This window comes from Megalobrama amblycephala, linkage group LG5 (assembly GCF_018812025.1).
Source record: "Megalobrama amblycephala isolate DHTTF-2021 linkage group LG5, ASM1881202v1, whole genome shotgun sequence".
NCBI classification, from domain to species: domain Eukaryota; kingdom Metazoa; phylum Chordata; class Actinopteri; order Cypriniformes; family Xenocyprididae; genus Megalobrama; species Megalobrama amblycephala.
The window spans coordinates 29,094,539-29,121,210 of NC_063048.1; the positions used below are offsets into that span (position 1 = coordinate 29,094,539).

Consider the following 26,672-nt stretch of genomic DNA (forward strand, 5'->3'; position numbering starts at 1 on the left):
AATCTAATCAAGCATCTGGGGGATGTGCTGAACAAACAAGTCCGATCCACGGAGGCTCCACCTCGCAACTTACAGGACTTAAAGGATCTGCTGCTAACATCTTGGTGCAGATACCACAGCACACCTTCAGAGTCCATGCCTCGACGGGTCAGGGCTGTTTGGGCAGAAAAAGGGGGACCAACACAATATTAGGAAGGTGGTCATAATGTTATGCCTGATCGGTGTATATCTAACTGGAAGCCTATTTTTGCATACATTAGGCATTGTGACATTATTTTTATAACAAGTAAGCACTTTCATTAGATTTTCTATAACAGGGATAGGCACCGTCAGTCCTGGAGAGTTTAGCTAATCAAGGATCACTAAGGCTAAAGGCAGGTGAGTTTTTTCAGGTAAACTCTGCAGGACAGCGGCACTATAGAGAAAGGTAATAAAAACATCATCAAAGTAGTCCATGTGACATCAGAGGGTTAGTTAGAAGTTTTTGAAGCATCGAAAATACATTTTGGTCCAAAAATAACAAAAACTACGACTTTATTCAGCATTGTATTCTCTTCCGGAATCCTTTCCATTGAATTGATTCCATTGAATCCTTTCATCTGTCGGCATTGGTAATGCAATTTTACGTCGTTGTTTTTGACGATTAGGACATCCACGACATGCACACTTACGCACCATTTTAAAAAATATAGCAAGCGTGCATCTCCCTCAGACTGTAAACGAAGCTTGGGCGCACCGGATAACACGTCAGCAGCGTCACTGCAGAGTCGTGAACCCGGATTGACAACAGACCCGGAAGAGAATACAATGCTGAATAAAGTCATAGTTTTTGATATTTTTGGACCAAAATGTATTTTCGATGCTTCAAAAACTTCTAACTAACCCTCTGATGTCACATGGACTACTTTGATGATGTTTTTATTACCTTTCTGGACATGGACAGTCTACCGTACATACATTTTCAATGGAGAGACAGAAAGCTCTCTGACTAAATCTAAAATATCTTAAACTGTGTTCCGAAGATGAACGGAGGTCTTACGAGTTTGGAACGACATGAGGGTGAGTCATTAATGACAGAATTTTCATTTTTGGGAGAACTAACCCTTTAAGACGAGAGAACAAATTAGTAAAGCATGCTGACGTATTAGTAAGTCGTGGGAATGAATTGTAAACTCGTGGCCACGATATACATTTATTTGTTACCGCATGTCATATGCAGGGCTATATACATATATATATATATATTTTTTTTTTATTTAAATCAAATTAAATGTACTACAACATATGATATATACATGCTTCACAATTTAAAGGTAGGGAGGGCAATTTGGGAGAGGCTATCAATAGCAAGCTAGCTTTGAAAGCATGAGATCCCACCCTCACTTCACAGCGCTCTCCAAAGCCACACCTACACAAAAACACATGAACGCACACAGCCAGAGTCTGCAAAGCGTCCCGGGAGATGGCGTTAAATTACCTCATGTTACAATGATAATGAACATAAACAACTCTGATTTGTACTACCTGACTGCTGTAGATTAATTTCGGCATTGATAGTGTTGGCATTGAAACACATAAATCCAAGTCTGAGGACATGAACAGCTCTGGGTAGAACATCACAGGTTCCCATCTCATGATTACAGTTAGGCGTGAACACAGCATAAGCTCGTTGTTAAACATTATAAACATTTATATCATTAAAAGGCATAATTGATCACGTTTCTACCTAAAAACAAAAACAAAACACTGTTCTTTTGCCGTCTTGCAAGAACCAGTATTTTCACATTTCTAGCTCTAAGTCACATTTTTGATTTATTGTTATTGCAGGTGGCCAGAACTCTAATGATAACGTCAATTCCCAGAGAAATCTCTGATCCCGGCCTGATCACCAAACACCTGCAGTGAGTGAGGCACAAATCTGTTATCCACAGAACCGCAACTATTGCGTAATCTCTATACTTCAGCATATTGGAGATTAAATGTCAACTCAACTGAGGGCATTCATTTTTCACTCTTCTATCTCCAAACAGTGAAGCCTACCCCAGCTGCACTGTCACAGACATCCGGTTCTGCTTTGACGTACAAAACCTAATGAAGCTGGACTCGGAAAGGTCATTTGCATTCGCACATCTCCTGAATGTCAAAGAGCTGAGTCTAGCAAATATTGCATATTAAACCATATTTAAGGCCCGTTCACACCAAGGATGATAATAACGTTAAAGATATAATTTTAAAAATCTTTCTAAATACATAGGTAAAAAAATAGCAGAGTTCAAACCATGATAACGGCACAGAGAAACGATATGGCTGCAATCACTTTCAGAACAATCTTTTTCCAACTGATGAATGATGGAAAAAAATTTGACAGCCAATCAGAATCCACCAGACTTTAAAGAGCATTTAAAGCGGCAGACGACCTATACTTGTAACTGCAGCACACGCTTAGAATAAACAGAACGATATCATGGACACTATATTAGTTACCGTTATAGGTATCGTTCTTGGTGTGAACGGGCCTTAAAACTATATCCTGTACAGGCGAAAAGCAATGAAAGGAAGGCTGTACTTCACAACCAAAGCTCAGAAGGAAGGCAGGATCATGATAAAGACTCACCCCTGTGCACAGATCTTCTGCTGTGATATATGTGGCTTTGAACAGGTAAATGTCATTATAGTTGTCAAAATAGTAAATGTACAGACTGTATACATATAGAAAAGTCATGTGGCTGGTACTGCACCTCCTCACGTTGGCCACTGGAGACCACCATACACCAACTGACAGTTATGAACTGCTCTGTGAGGAGATCTGATCCTCATCTTCTCATGTCATTGTCCTCTCATCAGGTGGATGCAGAGCAGTACTACAGTGAGCTGGAGGAGAAACTGACAGATGAGTTTAATGCAGAGAAGAATCGTATCGCTATGAAGAGGCTGGGCATTGCCTTTGTTACCTTCAGAGATGAGAGGATGACTGCAGTGTAAGTGTTGGGGGTAAATGGCTGATTATTGAGACTCAGTATCATCCGTCAAGAGATCCTGTATGAATACCTAGATTTAAGAGTTGTAAAAGAATCACAACACTTTTAAGTGTTAAAGGGGTGGTTGATTATGATTTCACTTTTTTAACTTTAGTTAGTGTTTAATGATGCTGTTTGAGCATAAACAACATCTGCAAAGTTATGACGCTCAAAGTTCAGTGCAAAGGGAGATATTTTCTTATAAAAAATTCTCTGTTTAAGGACTTACAACAAATGGCTAGTTGGGACTACAACAAGCTTCTTCCCGGGTTAGTGACATCACTAAACCTAACATTTACGGGAACATGCAACAGCCATGTTGGGCTGCTTTAGAGAAGAGGAAGAGTTGTTGTAGTAGAGTGTTGTTACCATGCCGTCATTTTAAGCCCGACTGCTTCACAAACGAGGATCAATCCAACACTGGATTTGCACAAAAGATTAACACTTATGCTAGTCGATGAGTTGAATCAACTCCACAGCAACTACATAAATGACTACGACAAACAGCTGGTAGGGACTACAACAAGCTTCTTCCCGGGTTAATGACATCACTAACTCTAAAATTTACATAAACCCTGCCTCCGGGAACATGCAACAAAGGGGGTGAGGCCATGTTGGGCTGCTTTAGAGAAGAGGAAGAGTTGTTGTAGTAGAGTGTTGTTGCCATGCCGTCATTTTACGCCGGACTGCTTCACAAACGAGGGTCAATTCAATGCTGAATTTGCACAAAAGATTAACACTTATGCTAGTTGATGCTACATAAATTTATCCACTAACCGTTCAGAAATGTCCAGTTGCGTTCTAAAAGTTGTAACTTCTTCCTGAGTCTCTCCATCAGTGTCGACTCCGGATTGAACAATGTAAGGCTGAACACCGTTACTGACAATCCTCATTTTGTCTGCGTGAGATTCTCCAGCTTTGTTGTTGTTGAGCAACCGAAGCGCGAGCTGTTAAAGCTCCGCCCTCTTCTGGAAAGCGGCAGTAGCTCATTTGCATTTAAAGGGACACACACAAAAATGGCCTGTTTTTGCTAACACCCAAATAGGGGCAAATTTGACTATAATAAATTATAGTAAAACTATAATAAATGATCTATGGGGTATTTTGAGCTGAAATGTCACAGGCACATTCTGGGGACATTAGAGATTTATATTACATCTTGTAAAAGGTGCATAATAGGTCTCCTTTAAATAAGGAATAATTGACCACGGGTCAAAAAAAAATTCAAGACACCTGTACATCAGACCAAGCTTTTGCAACTTATAAAGATTTTATTTAGTATACTACTAGTAAACAAACAGCTTTATATATATTATATACAACACTAAGTTCTGGTCCTGGCTTCTGATTGATCAATACAGTATGTTAATATGCAAGTCATTTCAGGTCATTATTATGTGATTCTTTTGTCTTCTCAGGTGAGAATCACCCATTATACATGAGGATTCACACCTCCACGCATACTGTGTTTCTTGACCAAAGATGTTTTAGAAAATTTAAATCTCTCTATTGTTTTATATGAACAAGCAGGCAGCATAATTTTTACCTAATTTTGAAGCAAAAACTCTAGTCTACAACCTCAAATACCCAGAAGTCTTGTGAACAAAGATTTAATATATATTTTTTGGCTTTATTTCAGTGACTTAAGTTTTTTGTTTTTTCAATAACCACGCATAAACGTTATTCCTTCAAAAACACAAACGTACATACATGTTCCTCACATATTATTGTAGCCTAGTTTGTGCTGAATACAGTGTAATGACACTTTTTCCATTAATATGTTTATGAACAACTGAAAAAAGCACAAATGTCAGGGCATGTCAAAACTTCTCCAGGGTCCCAAAAATCCTCAGACCCCTGAGGGTTAAAAACCACAATATTTTGTACTCTACTGAGTAGATTACCTTCATAATATATGTTCTCTTATACATCATTGCTTAAATATATAAGCCTCTGTTCTTATGTTTCTGCAGCATTGTGAAAGACTACGGCCGAGCCCGCTGCCGACACAGACCCCAGCAGTCCAGCATCACCACAGTGGTGCGCTCCCATCAGTGGGGCATTTCTTATGCCCCTGCCCCCAATGACATCATCTGGTAAGTTGACATGATAACCACATCTATATCTTGAATTAGGAAAAAGTATAGAAATAACCACAATGAGGTTATTGCTTTTACGAAATGATCCAGATTTACAATGTTTTATGTGATGTTTTATTTAAAGTTTTTTTTGAGTATACAGTTATGCTAACTGTGATCTCCAAAGTTGGAGTCATATATATTTTTCATGACATGCTTTGTTCCAGGCCATTACACTTGGATTTGAGAGATGAAATTGGATTAATTAAGTCTCAATCTGAGTGTGTGCCTAGACAGCCACTGTGAAAGCCATTATATCTCTTACATAATATGTGTTGAGAATCATATATTGAGTGAGTGTTAGTGTGTGTGGGTGTGTGTGTGGGGGGGACAGTGTCAGTCCGTCTTTCTGCTTGACTGGACGTGTGTGTGTGTGTGTGTGTGTGTTTGTCTGAATTCAAGACTTTTTTTTTTATGGATATAAGCTCTAATGTTGTAGCATGTTTGCTTCTTATTAAAACAATTTATTGAAGTGTGAATGTTTTCCAGGTCAGTGTAGCCCATGAGTTCAATGTTTTGTAGCACTGTATTTATAGAGTGAATGGTTTTGCAGTTTTGGAAAATTATTCAGTGGAAATAATTACTTTCGAAAGGTATTTGTTTACGCTTTATGTAAAGCTCATTTTCATTTTTATGCCTTTCACGTGCACTGCTTTTACTTAAAGGGGTATTTCACCTAAAATATATGAAAATTCTTTCATTTACTCATCCTCATGTTGTTCCAAACCTGCACTGACAAAAAAAAAAAAAAAAAAACTCAACTCATTATATTTTGTTCCTATTTTGTTCACTTCCCAAAAGAGAGAACTTTTATTTTAAGTTTTTTATTTTGTCAATTTAAAAACATTGGACAATTAAGCTGGATAAACACAGTAAATTAAGTTCAGTTTACTGAAATCAAAAAAGAATGTGTGAGATTTTTCTTTTGCGGAACAGAAATAATTTGTAATGTCCATTCAATGAAAGTAAATGAGGTTCAGTGTTGTTTTGAACCCTTTTGATTTTTCAAAATGTCTTTTTTTGTGTTCTGCAGAGGAAATAAAGTCGTTTGGAACGACATGAACCTTCATAATGTCATAAATTTAATTTTTTTGTGAACAATCCTTTTAACCCTTTAAAGCGTACTGTATCATATTTGATACACAAATTTTTAAGGCCTTTAAATTATCAAAATGATCAAAACTTTGCTGAAAAAACCTGTTGTACACAATCTACTGCATACCTTCTGTTGTCTGATTGATGATAGTTTATACTTTTTTAGCAAGTAAAAGACCTTTTAGTATCATTCTGAAAACGTTTCTTTTTGCTTTGAAACATTTACTGATTTTTATATGTATATAAAAGTAAGAATAACATTTGTATTGCGAGTAATATTTCAAGATGAACACTTACCGGGCTGCAGAAGTGACTTACTTGATCAAATATGATACTCAAACACATATGCAAACATTTTTTATTATTATTTAGATTTTGTCTGAAGGTTCAATAAACTGATTTATTTGGTTAAAAAATATATATTTTTTGGATTATTATTTTATATATCAGACTGTTGCTGTTGCTGCAAGCTTTAACTGGTCTAAGCTTGTTTCAGAGAGGATTGTGGCACTTTTGCTAGTTCTAAAAGGGTTTTGTGCACTTTTGTGCTGGAAGACCACTAGCTAAACCAGCTGAATACTAACTTGGTCAGTCTGGGAGACCAGCTAACCAGCTTAGGCTGGGTTTTCCAGCACAAACCTTCTCATTTATGGAACAGCAGCACTTATTCTTGGAGAGCACTCACACTCTGTCCTGTAACTGTTGTAAAGACCTTGTCGTGTTGATTGGTGCCTGTGTGTGTTCTTCCAGGGAAAATCTGTCAGTGTGCGGTTCTCGCTGGTGGCTCCGCTGCGTCCTGCTCAACATTATGCTCTTCCTCTTGCTCTTCTTTCTCACAACCCCTGCTATCATCGTAAACACTATGGACAAGTTCAACGTCACTCGGCCAGTTGAAAGCTTAAGGGTCAGTGACCATCAAAGAAGTTTTATAATCGTACAGCTGTATTACGCCACATTAGAATGTAAAATAAAACTGAAAGTGCTTTTTTGTGTTGTTTTCGGAAGTTGAATGTTTTGAATTTGATCTTTTACTGTCTTCTACTGTCTAGAACCCAGTAATTACCCAGTTCTTCCCCACCCTGCTCCTCTGGGCCTTTTCCATTCTCCTGCCCTTCATTGTGTACTATTCATCTTTCTTTGAGTACCACTGGACCAGGTATGATGCCGTTTCCACCGTCTGACTTTAAACTCTTCCAGTCTGTGTATAAATATGGGAAAGCTACGGCAGGGAGGTCTTTTTACTCCAATGTACATTGAAATGGCTGATTTGTACTGATTTAATTTGTAAATATAATTAAAATTAAATCATTATCTTATTAACACAATTATTCAATTAATTAAATATTTATTACAACAGTTAGTTACTAATCCCTGTTGGATGTTAAAACAACTTGAATTTGTTACCATAATGCATTTGGATGATACACTACCATTCAGATTTTTTATGTTTTTTTTTAAAAGAAGTCTTTTATACTCACCAAGGCTACATTTATTTTATCTAAATACAGCACTATTGTAAAATAGTGCTACAATTTCAAATAACTGTGATCTATTTCAGTATATTTTAAAAGCTGAATTTCTTGCAGCCATTACTTGACTTATTTTTAACATTGTCTTTTCGCTCTTTTTAATCAATTTGATAAATGTAATGCATTTTTGCTGAATAAAAATATTCATTTAGCCTATTTTAAAAAAAAACTTTTGCACAGTATAGTGTATATTTTTTAAAATATTTTAAATATTAAAATTTAATCTTGATACTAATTTTTAACATTTAAATGTTTATAATATACAACAAATTCTACCACAATAAATAAAAACCTTTAACCCTCTGGTGCTGCTCACATGGCAATCAAAAAAAATAAAAAAAATAATAATTATTACAATGAATTAAATGTACTATATTTTAGTTCGATAATGTTTTTTTTTAATATATATTTTGTATTTTTAGGGGATTTTATGGTGTTAGATTATATTTTTGGAATAGGTATGATCCATTTATTACCTGTTAATCACTTTTTGAGCATAGACCTTAAAATTTCCATCTTAAACTGTTGTAATTCTTGAATGCTTTGGAGGGTTAAGTTTGGTCTCTTTTTAAAGAAGAAACTTGGCAGATTACTGCTGAAGTGAAAATAGTAAAAAAAAAAAAAAAATGGAAGCTTAAGTTTATTATGAAAATGCAAAAAAATACTATTTTTAAATTTTATATGAAAAATATATTATACTCTAAAAATATGAGAGGATCAAAGCCATTAATCTAAACAAGTTGTGTTCCAAATTTGAAGTTGATATCACAAAAAATAAGCATTCAGTAAGAATTTGTTTGGGCGTAGTAACATTTCCACTAGATGAAATTTGCTTCCCGTTCATTTCCAATGCGGTCATTTAAACTTTTCGAATCATGTCCATGTTTTTTGTGTGTGTTCACATAGCAAGTGACAAAACCTTTACCAAGTTTCATACCATTCTGATGAAGTAAAAAAAAAAAAAAAAATTCAGTCAAAAATGACCGAACAGCACCAGAGGGTTAAAGGGTTAGTTCACCCAAAAATGAAAATTCTGTCATTAATTACTCACCCACATGATGTTCCACACCCATAAGACCTTCGTTCATCTTTGGAACACAAATTAAGATATTTTCTTTATGCAACAATATCTAGTGATGGGTGATTTCAAAACACTGCTTCATGAAGCTTTGAAGCTTTACGAATCTTTTGTTTCAAATCAGTGGTTCGGAGCACGTATCAAACTACCAAAGTATACAAAAAGTATTCTCGTCACTTCATAACACTAAGGTTGAACCACTGTAGTCACATGCACTGTTTTAAATACATCTTTAGTAGCTTTCTGGGCATCTGAAAGTGTTAATTAACTTGCTGGCAATGCAGGCCTCACTGAGCCATCGGATTTTTTCAAAAATATCTTAATTTGTGCTCTGAAGATGAACGAAGGTCTTATGGGTGCAGAACAACATGAGGGTGAGTAATTAATGACAGAATTTTTTTATTTTTGGGTGAACTAACCCTTTAAGTAAAATAATATATTAGTTTTTACATTAAAGTAGCGAGAGTGGGATTTTCCTTTATAATGGTAATGAGAAATGGAGGGAAGGTGTTGCTTGATTCATAACTATAAATATTATACACACGTGAATAATACATTTATGAAGCAAATTCTTGCCCCCCTCCTGATGCTGTCTCAACGTTCCTCACATTATATTAAAGGGATAGTTCACCCAAAAAATGAAAATTCTGTCATCATTTACTCACGCTCATGCAGTTCCAAGCCTGGATGACTTTCTTTCTTCTGCAGAAGATATTTTGAAGAATGTTGGTTTCTCAAAATATCTTCATGTTCCACAGTAGAATGCAGGTTATATAGGTTTGGAACTTCATGGTTTACAGGTACAACTACAGGTTTGGTGAACTATCCCTTTAATCAACATATATACACCACAATCATACACATACTTAATACATTCATACACACATATGATGGTTACAAAAATACGGTGTTGTCCCAATAACCAGGATAAGTTTGTATTTGCTACGCAGCTTAAATCTATTGCATAAACATGTTCATATCAGCACACAAACATATTGCATAACTGCAGAACAACCCCCAACCCAGTCTCAGTCTCCCACCCACCCATGCACAACACGTTTACATGGTGTCCCTCTCTCTTGCACTCTCTGCTTGCCTCTCCAGGCTTGTTGTCATAGTGATCACAACAAGGGAATAATCATATGCAGACTGGCGGCGTCTTTCACAGAGTCACATTATAGTTCATGTGGATCAAACACTCTGTATTGTGCAACTGCGGTACCTGCAGAAAACAGTTGTGTATTTGTATTATATTATATACAGTGGAAACACTTTAATGATTAATATACACTCAACATAAAAGTCAACATTGAGCATTTAGATAATACATTTAAATTTTTACTCCGAAATACGTCGCATTAGGGAAGAATTAGGCTGCCAGCATGGTTTTATGTGGACTTTACCCACAAAACATGTCAAATAGACAAACTGGTGTGAAAATAGAAAATAATGGAATAGTAGAAGCATGTAATAATATGGTAGTCTGTTTATTTATTATTATTTAAAGGATTAGTTCACTTCTGAATTAAAAATTCCTGATAATTTACTCACCCCCATGTCATCCAAGATGTTCATGTCTGTCTTTCTTCGGTCGAAAAGAAATAAAGGTTTCTGAGGAAAACATCCCAGGATTTTTCTCCATATAGTGGACTTCACTGGGGTACAACGGTGGTTCAGTGCAGCTTCAAAGGGCTCTACACGATCCCAGACAAGGAATAAGGGTCTTATCTAGTGAAACGATTGTTCATTTTCTAAAAAAAAAAAAAAAATGTATATACTTTTTAACCACAAATGCTCGTCTTGCACTGCTCTGCGATGTGCCACGCATTACGTAATCATGTTGGAAGGGTCACGCGTGATGTGTTTACAAAGCGAACGTGCAAAGACTAAGTCGGCCTTTACAAAAAAAAGTAAAACAATGATGTCGGACGATTTTGAAGTTGGAGGAGAAAATGAGGTCCGCCTACGTCACACGTGACCTTTCCAATGAGATTACGTAATGCATGGCGGATCGCAGAGCAGTGCAAAACGACCATTTGTGGTTAAAAAGTATATACATTTCTATTTTTTTTAGAAAATTACAGAACGTTTCGCTAGATAAGACCCTTATTCCTCGTCTGGTATCGTTTAAAGCCCTTTGAAGCTGCATTAAAACTGCAATTTGGACCTTCAACCCATTGTACACATCTGAAGTCCACTGTAAGGAGAAAAATCCTGGAATGTTTTCCTCAAAAACCTTGATTTGATTTCGACTGAAGAAAGAAAGACATGAACATCTTGGATGACATGGGGGTAAGTAAATTATCAGGAAATTTTAATTCAGAAGTGAACAAGTCGACATGAAACAGAAATTGCGATAGTCTTTTCTTCGCTGTTGTGACGTATATCCGTGTGAAACTGCTTCTCGAACAAGAAAACATGCAGGGCGGGACTTGATTTTGTCCATGGATGGTTGTGGTTTGCTATCGGTCGATCTCATGTGAGTGACAGGTTGCCCCGCCCTCACGTCAGCAAACACGTCATCAGAGAAGAGAAGAGATGATGCTGATCATTTAGAATATAGCAATATTCCATAAAAAATATAAGAATTGTCTATTTTAATATCATGGTGACTTTAATATATTTATTCTAATTGTTTGGTTCAGTTGTAATCATTTGAATCTTCTTGTGTCTTGTGTAATGTGTCTCTCTCAGGTCCGGTGAGAATCAGGTCACTATGCACAAATGCTTTTTACTGCTTGTCTTCATGGTAATCATTCTACCGTCACTTGGTCTATCCAGGTAAACATCCTATAAACATCCTACAAAAATTACATGTATAATAACACGTAAATAAAAGCTTTTCAAGGTTGGTCTGTCAATTTGTCTCAGAATAAGGATTTCCTTTACATACAGTACTATATATGTATGTGGGTCAATGACAATGATAAATAAGTATGTCCTACTTTTGCCAACATGTTATCTTTAATAAGGCTACTTTCCTTTTTACAATCCCCAGACAGTTACGCCACCTAAACATGTTGTGAGCCCAACAAAATATCAAAATTACTTTAAACTCAGAAATTTTAATTGTTTATAAAAGAAGAATATTTTTTCATTAACCTCATTTTTAAAATGTGTAATTTATAGCAAGAATGTTTTAACTCACAACATAAAACAATAGATATAGGCTATCTCTCTAGACACTTTGTGGTTGCCGAACATTAGTGGATCATATTCATAGTTAATGTGATAAACTACACACATTACTCTGCTAGGACACCTTAAGGGTAAACTGACGTCATACATCCACTAAAAATCACCTTTAGACCAGTTGGTTAAAAGGAACTGAGCAAAAGGCTGAGACTTTGACACTCATATAGTTTAAAGTGTCCAAATAATGTTCAGTATTAAATATTATATACTCTCTTGTCTGCTCTCCAGTTTGGATTTGTTCTTCAGGTGGCTTTTTGACATCCACTTCCTGGATGAAACAGATATAAAGTTTCAGTAAGTTCCCTAAATCTACAGCTGTTGGTTAATTTATTTAGAACATGCATAATTTGTTGAGACCCAATTTGTTTTATCCCCTCAGGTGTGTGTTTTTGCCTGATAATGGAGCTTTTTTTGTGAACTACGTGATCACGTCGAGTCTGATCGGAACAGCCATGGAGCTTCTGCGTATTCCTGCTCTACTGGTGTACTCTCTTCGCCTTTGCTTCGCCAAATCTAAAGCTGAGCGCATCCATGTTAAAAGAGTGAGTCAGTCTGTATAGTGAGTTGGAAATTCTCAACAAGGGTGCATTTATTTAGTGCAAAATACAGTAAAAACAATCATTGTCACGTGCTGGCTTGACTTGATAATCTTTTGACAAAGATGTTTGACGCAGATGAACAATGATATAACATTTAATAAACACCAGGAACCATACAAAAATACATTCCAGCACGAACCGTTAAAGGGATAGTTCACCCAAAAATGAAAATTTGATGTTTATCTGCTTACCCCCAGGGCATCCAAGATGTAGGTGACTTTGTTTCTTCAGTACAACACAAATTATGATTTTTAACTCCAACCGTTGCAGTCTGTCAGTCGTATAATGCATGGCAATGGTAACAAAATCTATAAAAGTAAAAAAAAAAACATGCACAGACAAATCCAAATTAAACCCTGCGGCTTGTGACGACACATTGATGTCCTAAGACACGAAACGATCGGTTTGTGTGAGAAACCGAACAGTATTTATATAATTTTTTTCTTCTAATGTCCAACTGCCTTGTGCACGGCATTGAGTGCATGAGGTGTGTACACGCTCTGGCGTAGTTTAAAGGATTAGTCCACTTCAAAGGGCTTTAAACGATACCAGACGAGGAATAAGGGTCTTATCTAGCGAAACGATCGGTCATTTTCTACAAAAATACAAATGTATATGCTTTATAAACACATGCTTCCGCTTTCCGTATTCTTCAAAAAGCTTATGCTGTATGTCCTACGCCTTCCCTATTCAACTTACGGAACGAACACGGCGCCAGTTCTGTTTTTTCCATAAGTAGAATAGGGAAGGGTAGGGAAGGCAGTTGGACATAGTGGTGTATTAGAGGTAAAAAATGATATAAATACTGTTCGGTTTCTTGCACAGACCAATCGTTTCATGTCTTAGGACATTAATGTGTCGTCACGAGCCGCAGGGTTTAATTTGGATTTGTCTGTGCATGTTTTTTTTTACTCTTATAGACTGTGTTTTCATTGCCATGCATTATACATCTGACAGATGGCAACGGTTGGAGTTAAAAATCATAATTTGTGTTCTACTGAAGAAACAAAGTCACCTACATCTTGGATGCCCTGAGGGTAAGCAGATAAACATCAAATTTTCACTTTTGGGTGAACTATCCGTTCAACACAAGACAAAGAATAGACGAAGACTGAGGGTTTAAATACACAAGATGATGAGTAACAGGTGAGACACTAATCAATGAAACAATAAATAACTATGGCAACTAAGGAAACATGAACTAAATACACAGGAACTGAAAACAGGCAAAACAAGACAAAAGAACATCAAAATAAAAGTCCAGGAACACAATCTTGACATTAATATAATGAAAAACTATTACAATTGTGTAAAAAAAAAAATGTTTTCTATTATAATATATTTTCAAATATAGTTTATTCCTGTGTGGGCAAAGCTGAACAGTGTTTAGTGTTACATGATCCTTCAGAAATCATGCTGATTAGCAATTTAATAGGCTTATTATCAATGTTGAAAACTGTTGTGGAAATTGTGATGCATTTTTTCAGGATTCTTTCAAAAGAACAGCATTTATTTGAAATATTTTTTTTTTGTATCAATGTAAAAGTCTTGATTGTCACTTTTTTTATCAATTTAATGCATCCTAGTTGAATAAAAGTATTTATTTCTTTTAAAAAAATGTGAATGATAGAGTGTTTAAAGTGTTTAATATACATAAACATACATTTATATAATTAAACTTATACTCATAGGGCGCTGATGGCCTCACGGGCAGCGCGCCGACATGTAGCGCCAATGTGCTTGGGGCGACCCGAGTTCGAGTCCCGGCTCGTGGTCCTTTCCCGATCCCGTCCCCCTCTCTCTCCCACTTCGCTTCCTGTCTAATCACTGTCCTATCATAATAAAGGCAAAAACGCCAAAAATAAATATTTTTAAAAAAAATGTCTAGAGTTCCTAATGGAAAAGTTCTCTTATAAAAAAAGAATATCTCTTTGATCATTTATTCACATTCATGTCATTCGAAACACATTCACTGTTATTTTTACTGTGCACTAATGGCGAATCTAAAGAATCTTTACACAACTCTTTTCCATACAACGGCTGTTCTTAGTGATTGTTAATCACCAAAACTTATACATTAAATGGCATTAAATACACTAACAACCGATTTCTCCATTCTCACCCTCAGAGTCAGGCCTACGAGTTTCAGTTCGGTCTTGAGTATGCCTGGACCATGTGCATATTTTCAGTCAGTATGACCTACAGCATCACCTGCCCCATCATTGTACCTTTTGGTGAGTCTGCATAATTTTAGGGTTGTATTTTTCAACAGACAAACTTTTCTTTTAGTACTTCTTGTTCTCCTCCTTAATTCCACTTTCCTCCCAATTTGCACTCGAATCCATTTGTCTATCATCTCCACTGCACCATTTGTGTCATATTTTTCTCTTCCTCTCATTTTCTCTGTTCCTTTTTACCCACGGCTCTTTTTCTTTCTGTCACTCTTCATTTCTACCTCTGTGCATGTTCTAATACCTCGTTCCCGTCCTCAGTCAGTGTGTGGGCGTCTGAGCCGTATCTCCAACAGCATCTCAGTATCGCGGTGTGACATGGCCGCTAGGTGCGAACCCGCTGTAGTCTTCCAGACGCTCCGACCCGTCTAGCCGAGATCCAGACGCCCACTCCACGCCTGTTCTGCCACCAATACATACTATGACTGTTTATTTACTATAGGCTGACATCCATCATCATGATTTTTCACTTAGTTCTGAATTCATTTGGCAACTTGCACTCACATGTGGTCTATGTAAACAGGTAAATAGACAAATATTTTGTGCAGCAGCATAAAAGGACATAAAAACTTCATACAAGATGACTTTAGCTACAAAGCATTGCTGCCACTTTTAAAAATTACACTGTAATTTAGAAAGATTATTTGATAACTCCAGCTCTGTTCATTTTGCAGGGTTGCTTTACCTTGTGCTGAAGCACATGGTAGATCGGTATAATATCTACTACGCCTATATACCTACAAAGCTCAGCCAGCGGATCCATTCGGCCGCCATCAGTCAAGTGGTGTTGGCGCCCATTCTCTGCATGTTCTGGTTGCTGTTCTTCTCTGTGCTCAGACTGGGTAGGTTCACACAGAAACATCATGCCCAGTTGTGCCCCTCAAATTTATGGAAGTGGATTTTGAATCCAACTTTATGAAAACGTTACTTCCAAATGTTCCAAACTATTTCCTTATTTCGGAATGTTCCACTTAGGGGGACCAGATACAGATCTAATCCCCAAGACTCAGACCAAGAACCAGACTGTCAATTTTAAGTAAATGTGGAATTTATGCTTTGACGGTAGCTAATTACAGGGAGTGCAGAATTATTAGGCAAGTTGATTTTCTGATCATATTTTTTTCCCAAGCACATTTTACCAATTCCAATCCACATCAATCTTAATAACTACTATTAATATTGTTTTTAATCATTTATAAGTGATATATAATTGTTCATGAAGGCTGGAAATGAAAAATGCCTTATATTCAGGTGTGCAGAATTATTAGGCAAGTTTTCTTTTACAGGCAAAATGAGCCAAAAAAGAGATTTAACTCAGACTGAAAAGTCAAAAATTATTAAATACTCATGAGAAGGACGCAATACTAATGCAATACTAGAAATTGCAAAGTTAAAGCATGACCAAGGGACAGCAAAATGCTCATTGGGTCAGCGGGGTCAGACAAAAACAGGTGGAAAAGAAAAGACACATGTTAACTGCAAAATAATTAAGAATTAAGGTGAAGAATTAAGTGTGAAACCATCAGGAACCCTTTAGTCTCCAGCGCCACCATTTTCCAGAGCTGCAACCTACCTGGAGTCTCCAGAAGTGCAAGGTGTTAGGATCTCAGAGACTTAGGTTAGCTAAAGAATCCTAAAAAATGACCTGCACTTGATAAGAATCACAAGCTGAAGTGTTATAAAATACATGAAGACTGGGTTTTAATAGGGCTTATAGACAGACAGCTTGAGAATGACTCCTGATGGACCAGCACCACATCCTCTTTTTGTTTGAAGAATTTATCCAGAATCTGGCAGTAAGGTGTTTGAGTTCACTTTTAGTCCATCTCTTATCCTGAAATGTCTGTCTTGCAGAGATGGACTAAAAATGATCTTCCAAAACTTACTGCCAGATTCTGGAAGATAAATTCTTCAAACAGTGGTACAAGAGGATGTGGTGCTGGTCCTTCAGGAGTCACTCTCAAGCTGTCGGTTTATAAGGCCTATAAAAACCCAGTCTTCATGTATTTTATAACACTTCAGCTTGTGATTCTTATCAAGTGCGGGTCATTTTTTAGGATTCTTTAGCTAACCTAAGTCTCTGAGATCCTGAGACCTTGCACTTCTGGAGACTCCAGGTAGGTTGCAGTTCTGGAAAATGGTGGCGCTGGAGACTAAAGGGTTCCTGATGGTTTCACACATAATTCTTAATTATTTTGCAGTTAACGTGTCTTTTCTTTTCCACCTGTTTTTGTCTGACCCCGCTGACCCAATGAGCATTTTGCTGTCCCTTGGTCATGCTTTAACTTTGCAATTTCTAGTATTGCATTAGTATTGCGTCCTTCTCATGAGTATTTAATAATTTTTGACTTTTCAGTCTGAGTTAAATCTCTTTTTTGGCTCATTTTGCCTGTAAAAGAAAACTTGCCTAATAATTCTGCACACCTGAATATAAGGCATTTTTCATTTCCAGCCTTCATGAACAATTATATATCACTTATAAATGATTAAAAACAATATTAATAGTAGTTATTAAGATTGATGTGGATTGGAATTGGTAAAATGTGCTTGGGAAAAAAATATGATCAGAAAATCAACTTGCCTAATAATTCTGCACTCCCTGTAGAGCCATGACAATCTTTGCAAATACTTTGTAGTGGATAAGATACTTTGCTGACCTTTGCCTGAGGTAAATTCAGTTTTTTTGGAAATTGCAGTCAAGACTGTGGTCTTGTCTAAAGATATAATAAATTACATTTCTAGAACCAGACCCAAACCAAGAGACTAGTAATGAGACCCAGACCCAGACCAAGGCCATGTTTATGTGGTTTTGAGAGATCTTAAGACCAAAACCACAAAATCATGTCTCCAACTCTGTTCCACATTAAAGCATTACCTCATGTTTTATCTCTTGTGCAGGTCCAGTGCAGCCCATCACTCTGTTCACCTTCATAACTCTCCTGTGCTGTATTGTCTTCTCCTGCTTTGGCTTTTGTCTGAAAAAACTACAACCTGACAGATCAACAAGCTATCAGGTCAGCTATGTTAACATTGATCTTGATGTTTTGTGAAAACATGGTGCATATGCTTGTAAAATTGTAATGTTCATAAGTTCAACGAGTGAATGTCAAGGTTATAATTCAGCCAAAAAAAAATATTTTTTTTTTACTTTCGATTTTAAGGTGAAATATGACCCTGGCATTTTTTACAACATGAGTGGAAATGAATGAGGTCAAAACTGCCAACAGAATTAATAAAAATTGCCCCCAAAATCCAAGATACGGAGGCAAAAGAAATGCCCCTGTATGAGCTCTTGTCTGCGTCCCAAATGACGCACTATACACTATGCACTTATACACTATGTACTTATGCACTATGTACTCATCCATGTAGTGTATGAATTTTACAAGGTTATTTTGTCATTCAGCATCAGAGTCTGATGCCCCTCCCCCTCCACAATGTAATTAAAGCTGCGACAGTTAGGTGCATTAAGTGTCCAACATTCCACACTTTGTTTTTTCTGTTAATTTAGTGCATCATCCAGGTATTTAAAGTGTACTTTTTCTTTTTGGAATTTTCTGTGTGAACGCACTACTTGCACTATTTATACTTAAAAACATCATAGAATAGTGCATAAGTATGCGAATTGGGACACACATCTTGTTTTTTGATATTTATATCATATGATATAGTTCTCACAATTGGGTTCAAAATAAAGATAAATAAAGGATCGAAACGCAGAAGTTTTATGTTTACCAATGAACTCAGGAACTGAAGACAAGAGCAGAATCAGCCAAACATAACTCAACGAGAACTGACAAAGAACTGGAGAGCTTAACTAGACAGACCAAACTAATCAACAAAATGAATAACAGGTTAATTAGGCTAACTGGCATGAAGAAACTAGTTCATCATACACAAGCATGGAACAGAACCAGAACAGAGCCAAACCAAAACATAACCGTTGTGTCTCCGAGCAACACACAGTAGTGTTTCTTTACTGAATGAATCTCCATTTTTAAAGGTGCCGTAGAACGTCTTTTTAAAAGATGTAATATAAGTCTAAGGTGTCCCCTGAATGTGTCTGTGAAGTTTCAGCTCAAAATACCCAATAGATTTTTTTTATTTATTTTTTTAACTGCCTATTTTGGGGCATCATTAACTATGAGCCAATTTAGGCTGCGCGGCCCCTTTAAATGCTCAAGCTCCCCGCCCACGGAGCTCTCGCTTGCCTTTAACACCATAAACAAAGTTCACACAGCTAATATAACCCTCAAAATGGATCTTTACAAGATGTTCGTCATGCAGCATGTCTAATCGCGTAAGTACAGTATTTATTTGGATGTTTAAATTTGATTCTGAATGATTTGAGGCTGTGCTCTGTGGCTAAAGCTAACATTACACACTGTTGGAGAGATTTATAAAGAATGAAGTTGTGTTTATGAATTATACAGACTGCAAGTGTTTAAAAATGAAAATAACGAAAATAAGTCTTGTCTCCGTGAATACAGTAAGAAACGATGGTAACTTTAACCACATTTAACAGTACATTAGCAACATGCTAACAAAAGATTTAGAAAGACAATTTACAAATATCACTAAAAATATGTAATCATGGATCATGTCAGTTATTATCGCTCCATCTGCCATTTTTCGCTGTTGTCCTTGCTTGCTTACCTAGTCTGATGATTCAGCTGTGCACATCCAGACGTCCTGCCCTTGTCTAATGCTTGAACATGAGCTGGCATATGCAAATATTGGGGGCGTACATATTAATGATCCCGACTGTTACGTAACATTCAGTGTTATGTTGAGATTCGCCTGTTCTTCTGAGGTCTTTTAAACAAATGAGATTTATATAAGAAGGAGGAAACAACGGTGTTTGAGACTCACTGTATGTCATTTCCATGTACTGAACTCTTGTTATTTAACTATGCCAAGATAAATTCAATTTTTAATTCTAGGGTACCTTTAAACAAATCGATTGACTGAATGATTCAACGACTCATTCATAAAGACGCCACATAGTTAATTCCTAAATGACCATTTAATACATTTAGAAAAAACTGCTATTTTGCTCCTGAAAAGCAAATTTAATGGGGCAAATATCACCCAAGGTCATGGGTTTGAGTCCCAGGGAGTGCATGAACTAAAAATGATAAAAATGTATACCTTTAATACCAAGGTATTAGGCTGTATGATCCCAAATGTGCATACACTGTATGGATTAAAGCATTGGAACACACCTCTTAATTGTTGAATTCAGGTGTTCCAATTGCCTCAGATGTATATAATCAAGTATCTAGCCATGCAGTCTGCATTTACAAATTTACATTTGTGTCAGCAGTGGGCAGCCATTTTGTTTTGGTGCCCGGGCAGCAATTGGGGGTTAGGTGCCTTGCTCAAGGGCACCTCAGTCATTTCATTGCCAGTATTGAGAATCGACCCCACAACCTTCAGGTTACCAGTCTGACTCTCTAACCATTAGGCCATGACTGGTCCATGCCCCATAAAGACATAGTTGGATGAGTTTGGTGTGGAAGAACTTGACTGGCTCACACTGAGCCCTGACCTCAACCCCATCAAACACTTTTGGGATAAACTGGAACGGAAATTATGAGCCATTGCCTTCTCATCAGTGCCTGACACCACAAATGCTCTACTGGATGAATGGGCAAAAATTCCCACAGAAGCACTCCAAAATCTTGTGGAAAGCCTTATCGGAAGAGTTGTTATAGTTGCAAAAAGGGGATCAACTCCATATTAATGTCTATGTATTTAGAATGATGTTCTTGCTTTCCCTGTTGGTGTAATGGCCAGACGTCCCAATGCTTTTTTCCATATAGTGTATATTGACAGTTATGTTTGTGAAACAGTAAAGTGTATGATTGTGACCTTTACAACACCTTGTCAACAGAAGACGAGCTTTGAGAATAAGCTCTTAAAGATGTTTTTAGGAGAATAATGTCCTCAGGCAGTAAAAAGTGATTGATATTCTGCTTTGTTTCAGATGTCCGATCAGACGACAGAAGGAGGCTTCAGTGATGCAGAGCGAAGCACTGTTTCTACCACAACCACAGCTAATGTACCTGCTTATCCCGTCACAGCTCATTTAATTCATCACACTCTCATTTCAAGTCCCTCTCACGAAATTAATTTCTCTCGCTCCTCTCATCTCCTCTAAGGCTTCCATTTACAGTGTCAAAGGCACTTCACTTGTAGCATGTTGCATAAACAAAAAGAAAATGACACTCTTGCTTTCCACCTACTCACCTCTCATTCTTTCCCTTCTCAGCTTTTTATAGCCTCCGTCCTGCTGGAGCCAGAGCTGGGACTGACTCCCATGCCCTCTCCGGCCCACCAGAGCTATGGCACCATGGGGAACAGCCAGAGTTCAGCGCGTGACGCTGAAGGAGTGGAGGAGAAGGATCTGGAGGAAACTTTGGAGACTGAACTCAAGGATGAGCCAGATCCCAGTTGCCCGAGCCCTCTCATGGACAGTCCTGTGGGTTTCCAGTGACCAACTTGCCCATCATCCCCTCTCCCTAACTAACGCTCAAGCCCCATGCCTCATCTTAGCTAGTGGCTGATAAAGAGGCACTATGCTGCAAATTTTTTCCTCTAGAACCTCCATTTACGAGTAAAAGACAACAAATTGCATCCATCCAAGCAAACCGCTTCAAAAGCTTGTTGGGAATTCACTGACATGGCGGTTTTAGTTCTGAGGACTTTGATGAGCTTTCAAAGAAATATCTGAAGTGGATAAAAGCAAAGATCTGTCAAAGAAAGAGACCAGTCCACTTCTCTTGCTTGGACTATGCTTTCTACTATCTTCTATATTTTTCTTTTCTCTCTAATGATGTTAATGGGTATCTGACGGTTTGGTTGACTGAAGCTTGGAACATTGTATTTTGACAGATTTTTTGATGTACTTTTTTATGCATAGCCACATCATACAGCTCCAAAGAGTTGAGGCAAAGCTCCAGACATGCAAGTCTGATTTGCTTAATACTCCCTTTGCTGTTGTCGCAGTTTGTGCTTATTATTGTTATTTTTATTCGGTACTTGTATTTTAGCAATGGTACGTAATTGTGCAACATTATGCTGAGAGGCTGTTTTCATGTGTTTACTATTAGTAGATTATTATTACTGTTATTAACACCCTCAACCTTTTTTGCAGTCAATCGCTCCCTGTTATTGTTTATTTTTCAGTGACAATAGCAGTTGTGTTGTACATACACAGCAGTGCAGTCAATTGGCACTACAGTAGATTTCAAAGTCAATGATGCACTCATTACATAATTTATTTATCTTTTTCCTCTGAAGTTCAGTCAGTCATTTGGTCTATGGAGGACATTCAAAAGTGAAGCTTTTCACTGACTAATATACAGTCTAAATCCACTTAATAAACTGAAAAAATGTGCAAAAACAATCAGATTGTAGAAAAAACAAAAAAAAAGAAAAGCTGTTAAAGGAATTATTGAAAAGACTTAGGCCCTGTTTACACTAGTGCATTTTCATTTTAAAATGCATATGTTTTGCGATGATGGCGGCTACCCATGTTCGCTCTGCATGTCCTTGACGATCGTGTTAACAATAACATGGAGACTGAACTGCAATCTTTTCTAGCTTTGTTGTTATTTTTAGCTGTCTTTTTGCAATTTTTTTAATACTGCAGCTACCTACATGCACAAGAGGCACTATTTACACTTGTATGCGCATGCCCAGTGTTCATGAACGGTCATGTGACATGCTTTTTCGTTCATGTAGTATAGACGGAGATCGTTTCTGAAACGCTGTGGAAACGCCAGTCTAGACGACAATCGTTTTCATTTTGAAACGGCATTTTAAAATGAAAACGCACTAGTGTGGGGCCTTAAGCTCTCTTATCAGCATAATTTTAACTCCCAATTTCTACAATGCACTATTAATGAAAGTCTATAGAGCATTACAGAGGGTTTAAGCTCTGTGAAGCTCTGTAAAAATCGCTGATATTAGAGCTCCAGACAAAATAAAATGATGAAAGAGCCACTGGCTCCTAAAATAAAACATTGTCTTTTTGTCTTTTTTGACTGACAACTTATAGAATCGCTAGATCGTTCAGTCTTTGAGGTTATAGCTTCATACTTACCCTTTTAATATTGTCACTGATGCAGTTAGGAAGATGGTATACAGACTATAATGATTAATTCCAATTAAGCATATATAAAAATGACTCGCAGTTCACTGATTGAGTCTGTTGTGAACTTGGTAGCGGCTTTGAACAATTTCCTGACTGAGTCTGACTCGAACCGTAAAATTGCAAGCTAGTTCGTGGCTTTCTCATGATTATTCTAACCAAAATAACCGGTTCACAAGAGTCGATCAGACGCCACGCTCTGTGTTGTGTCACGTGTAACATTGGCGTGCGTTCCAACGAAGCCGCATTTGAGCAGGAAAAAGCATCAACGACTTTATTTTAAATTATCGTTGCGCATTTTATTCACAGTCTGGAGCTTTGTATATTGGGTTATTTGAGCTGTAACTTTGTTTACATGGTCAATACATTTGAATATTTTTAGGCCTATCTAAAATTGCTCAAACAATGTACTTAAGCTATTTTGTCACAGTAGTTTCATGATAACATATATTTTCATTTTGTGGCTATACATTCGAAACTGTATTTCAACATTTATTCTGGTGCATTGCTTACCACAGTCTTTTATTGTAAGTGCATTGCTGTAAACAAATTTTTGGTTGTTTTTAAAAGCTGATGGATAAGTTAAAGTTATAATTATCGATGGAGCTTAACTTGTATTAAAATCAGAACATTCTTTTAACGATCATCAAATCCATTAAATATTTTCAGGGTAAAATCATTTAAAGGAAGTGTAATGACACAAACTGAAAATGGTATATTGGATGATCCTGATACATAAATCTCCAACTGCATGTTGTTCTACTCTGTCACATGCTCAAACCAGCCTGCAGCTCTCTTTAGATCCGTCAAGTGTTGCTCTGGCTTCTGTAACACTTTAATTTTCTTAGTAAATTTTGTATTCTTGGTCTTTGCTGCTAGTGGTTCTAGGACTGGAAGGGAAGGGGTGGGTGGAGGGTTTTCTTGCCAAGCTAAATGTAAATGAGTTGTGATTTGTACCGTGCTCTCTTGCTGTGCCTTGAAGAAACAGATCTTACGAAGAAAATAGAAAAAACAATGTTATGTCTGACAATCCAGCATGACCTGCAATATGCTGCATGGACCACAGAGCAAGATAAGACAAAGAAGCTAAATTCTAAAGCGCGTTCCACCAACGAATCAATCGTGAGAGATTCCTAACATGTTTAAAACCGACTTAGCCATGAAACATACTCTTTGCAAGTATGCAAATGATTCTTGCTAAGTAAGTTGATTTAGATTTCTGAAATGTGTCAGACCACTACTGATAACAACGCTAAAATCCATTGCATTCTTAGCGTTCGAAATACCTCTATAATGGACAGATATTGTAAAACATTTTTTGTTGCAAAAATGTTGCCTTCATGCCCATTACTTTGAGCAGCAGTTTGAAGAGAATCTTATTGAGCAAGTTAAATTTAGTAAACGGTTTACATGCTCTTTGCTAGCACGCTAAGCATATTCAATGCGCTGACCAAATATTTGCATCTGCGTACTTGTGTAAAAGTGTGTTTCTGGCCATACTGTTTATCAGTAACTCAATACAATTGCATCCCAGTCGCATCTAATTCATACCAATTTTCATTGGTATCGTCAATCACAGTATCTATAAATACAGGTAATATGCAAACACTCTTACATCAATGTCTTCAATACCTAGGTACCTGACAAACTCTTGTGAGATACTTTTTTAATTTTCCTTTTGTTCTGTTTGTATTCGCAAGCTGTTGACGTATACTACTGTGTTTTCGTTCTTCAGTGTTGGGGGCCGTTTACACGACATTTACATGACAACACCGGTTTGGGAGCTTGAAAACGCTTTGAAAATGGGTTTCAAAGTGCAAGTTTTTGAAAATGATACCGTTGTCGTCTCCGTGTAAACTACAAAAACGTGAATTTGTGAAAATGGTGACATCATGCGCATGTGTATTGCGTGTTCAGTCTATAGGCGCGTAGTGTTTCTTTACAAAGTGACATCGCCAACTACTGGCCTGGCAGCATAATGCAGCGTTTTTAGTAGTTTTCGCAGATCCGTGTGAACAGGGATCGTTTTAACAATGTCATCACCTGTACGCAAAAAAAAAAAAGGAAAAACGTTCAGGTTTTAGTACATTGTTGTCGTGTAAACGTACCCTCAGTTTACGGAATGTGGCTTGAGGTGCCATTGTCATGTGACAGGGCACTTATGACAAAGTAAATTGCTGCATCATGTTACATTGAAGCAGCACATCTCTTAAAAATATAAAACTAAATTTGCCAAAAAATAATGCTGTCAAGTTGTGTCTTTATTTCATTTTTTTTTTTTTTTTTTGTACATGTATTTTAAACAATTCCTAACCCTAAAGGCCCTGATATACTTCAGGCAAAATTTGAAGAACGAACTGGTGAGATGGCATTTCAAGCAAAATCATGCCAAAACAAAGTTTTTTGGGAAGTTTGAAACAGCTTGCTGGTAAACACCTTCGAACTACCAGGTCCATGGCAATTACATAATAGGTTGGTGAGCTCTTCTTTAATGAGGAAATCTTCAATTATTTCTTCTGTTAAGTATGTCGAAATGAAACGCATTGGATTTATAGTTGATTTATAGTTGAAATTGAAGTTGCAATTCTAATTGAAAGGGACACTGGCATTGTTTTTCATGTTTAATATTGTAAAGCTGCTTGCTTTAAAGCGATCTATTGTATAAAATGCTATATAAATAAATGTGACGTGACTTCATTGGAGTGCCGAATTGCAGAGCTCATGCAAACATATCCATATCGCTATGATCAGTTGCTTACTTAACTGCTGTTTTCTCACTGCTTTAATTTGTGTTGTGAGTGCAGAGGGGTTGTGTGTGCTGTGTAAACATGATGGTTATTGTAGTTCTACACTAAATGTGAACATTTACTCATCTCACTTACACAAAAACAGATTCAGTAGGGATGCACAATATATCGGCCACCATATCGGTATCAGCCGATATATGTTCATTTTTAATGTTATCATTATCGGCCAGATAAGAAAATTTGGCCGATATATTAAAGCTGATAAATAATGGATTATTTCCTTCAGCTGAGACACTTCAGATGCACCATGATGGTTTTGAATTGCTTGAAATATGATTGAAATCACTTCAAAAAGGAAAATACAGTTAAGTGCAACATGTGCAGCGCAAGTCATATAAGCTACATAAAATTATAATAAGAACACTATAATTGGTGCTTGGGACATGGCTTTTAATGATGAAACAAATATTATACAGCAGGTAAAATCAGTCTTGAATACGTTCACATCATTTTTTATTATACAAATCAGTGATGTAATCAGGCTCTTGAAAAAGTTACATTAAAAAAAATGTGTTTTAGATTTATCGGCCAATATATCGGTTATCATCTTTAAAATATAAAGAATTAACGGTATCAGCCAAAATTTTCATATTGGTGCATCCCTAAGATTCAGTATTCCTCAAAATGAATAAAAGCAGTGAAAGGCAAACTCGGAATATCACGCATAGCTGCAGTAATTAATTAAAGGTGCCCTAGATTCAAAAATTGAATTTACGTCGGCATAGTTGAATAACAAGAGTTCAGCACATGGAAATGACATACAGTGAGTCTCAAACTCCACTGTTTCCTCCTTCTTATATAAATCTCATTTGTTTAAAAGACCTC

At 36.9% G+C, this 26,672-nt stretch overlaps 1 protein-coding gene across 1 annotated transcript in view; it reads left to right on the forward strand.

Moving 5' to 3' along the window:
- The window catches only part of tmem63c (transmembrane protein 63C), a 68,716-nt gene extending 42,994 nt beyond the window's left edge, over positions 1-25,722 (forward strand). Inside the window, exons 9-23 of the mRNA XM_048191703.1 lie at positions 1,828-1,901; positions 2,031-2,111; positions 2,539-2,659; positions 2,845-2,978; positions 4,991-5,113; positions 7,001-7,154; positions 7,300-7,406; positions 11,552-11,638; positions 12,281-12,346; positions 12,432-12,594; positions 14,780-14,885; positions 15,557-15,724; positions 17,781-17,896; positions 20,872-20,946; positions 21,157-25,722. Coding sequence (XP_048047660.1) covers positions 1,828-1,901; positions 2,031-2,111; positions 2,539-2,659; positions 2,845-2,978; positions 4,991-5,113; positions 7,001-7,154; positions 7,300-7,406; positions 11,552-11,638; positions 12,281-12,346; positions 12,432-12,594; positions 14,780-14,885; positions 15,557-15,724; positions 17,781-17,896; positions 20,872-20,946; positions 21,157-21,381 — 1,800 coding nt within the window. The 3' untranslated portion in view covers positions 21,382-25,722. The remainder of the gene's footprint in view (positions 1-1,827; positions 1,902-2,030; positions 2,112-2,538; positions 2,660-2,844; positions 2,979-4,990; positions 5,114-7,000; positions 7,155-7,299; positions 7,407-11,551; positions 11,639-12,280; positions 12,347-12,431; positions 12,595-14,779; positions 14,886-15,556; positions 15,725-17,780; positions 17,897-20,871; positions 20,947-21,156) is intronic.
- The last annotated feature ends 950 nt before the right edge of the window (positions 25,723-26,672 follow it).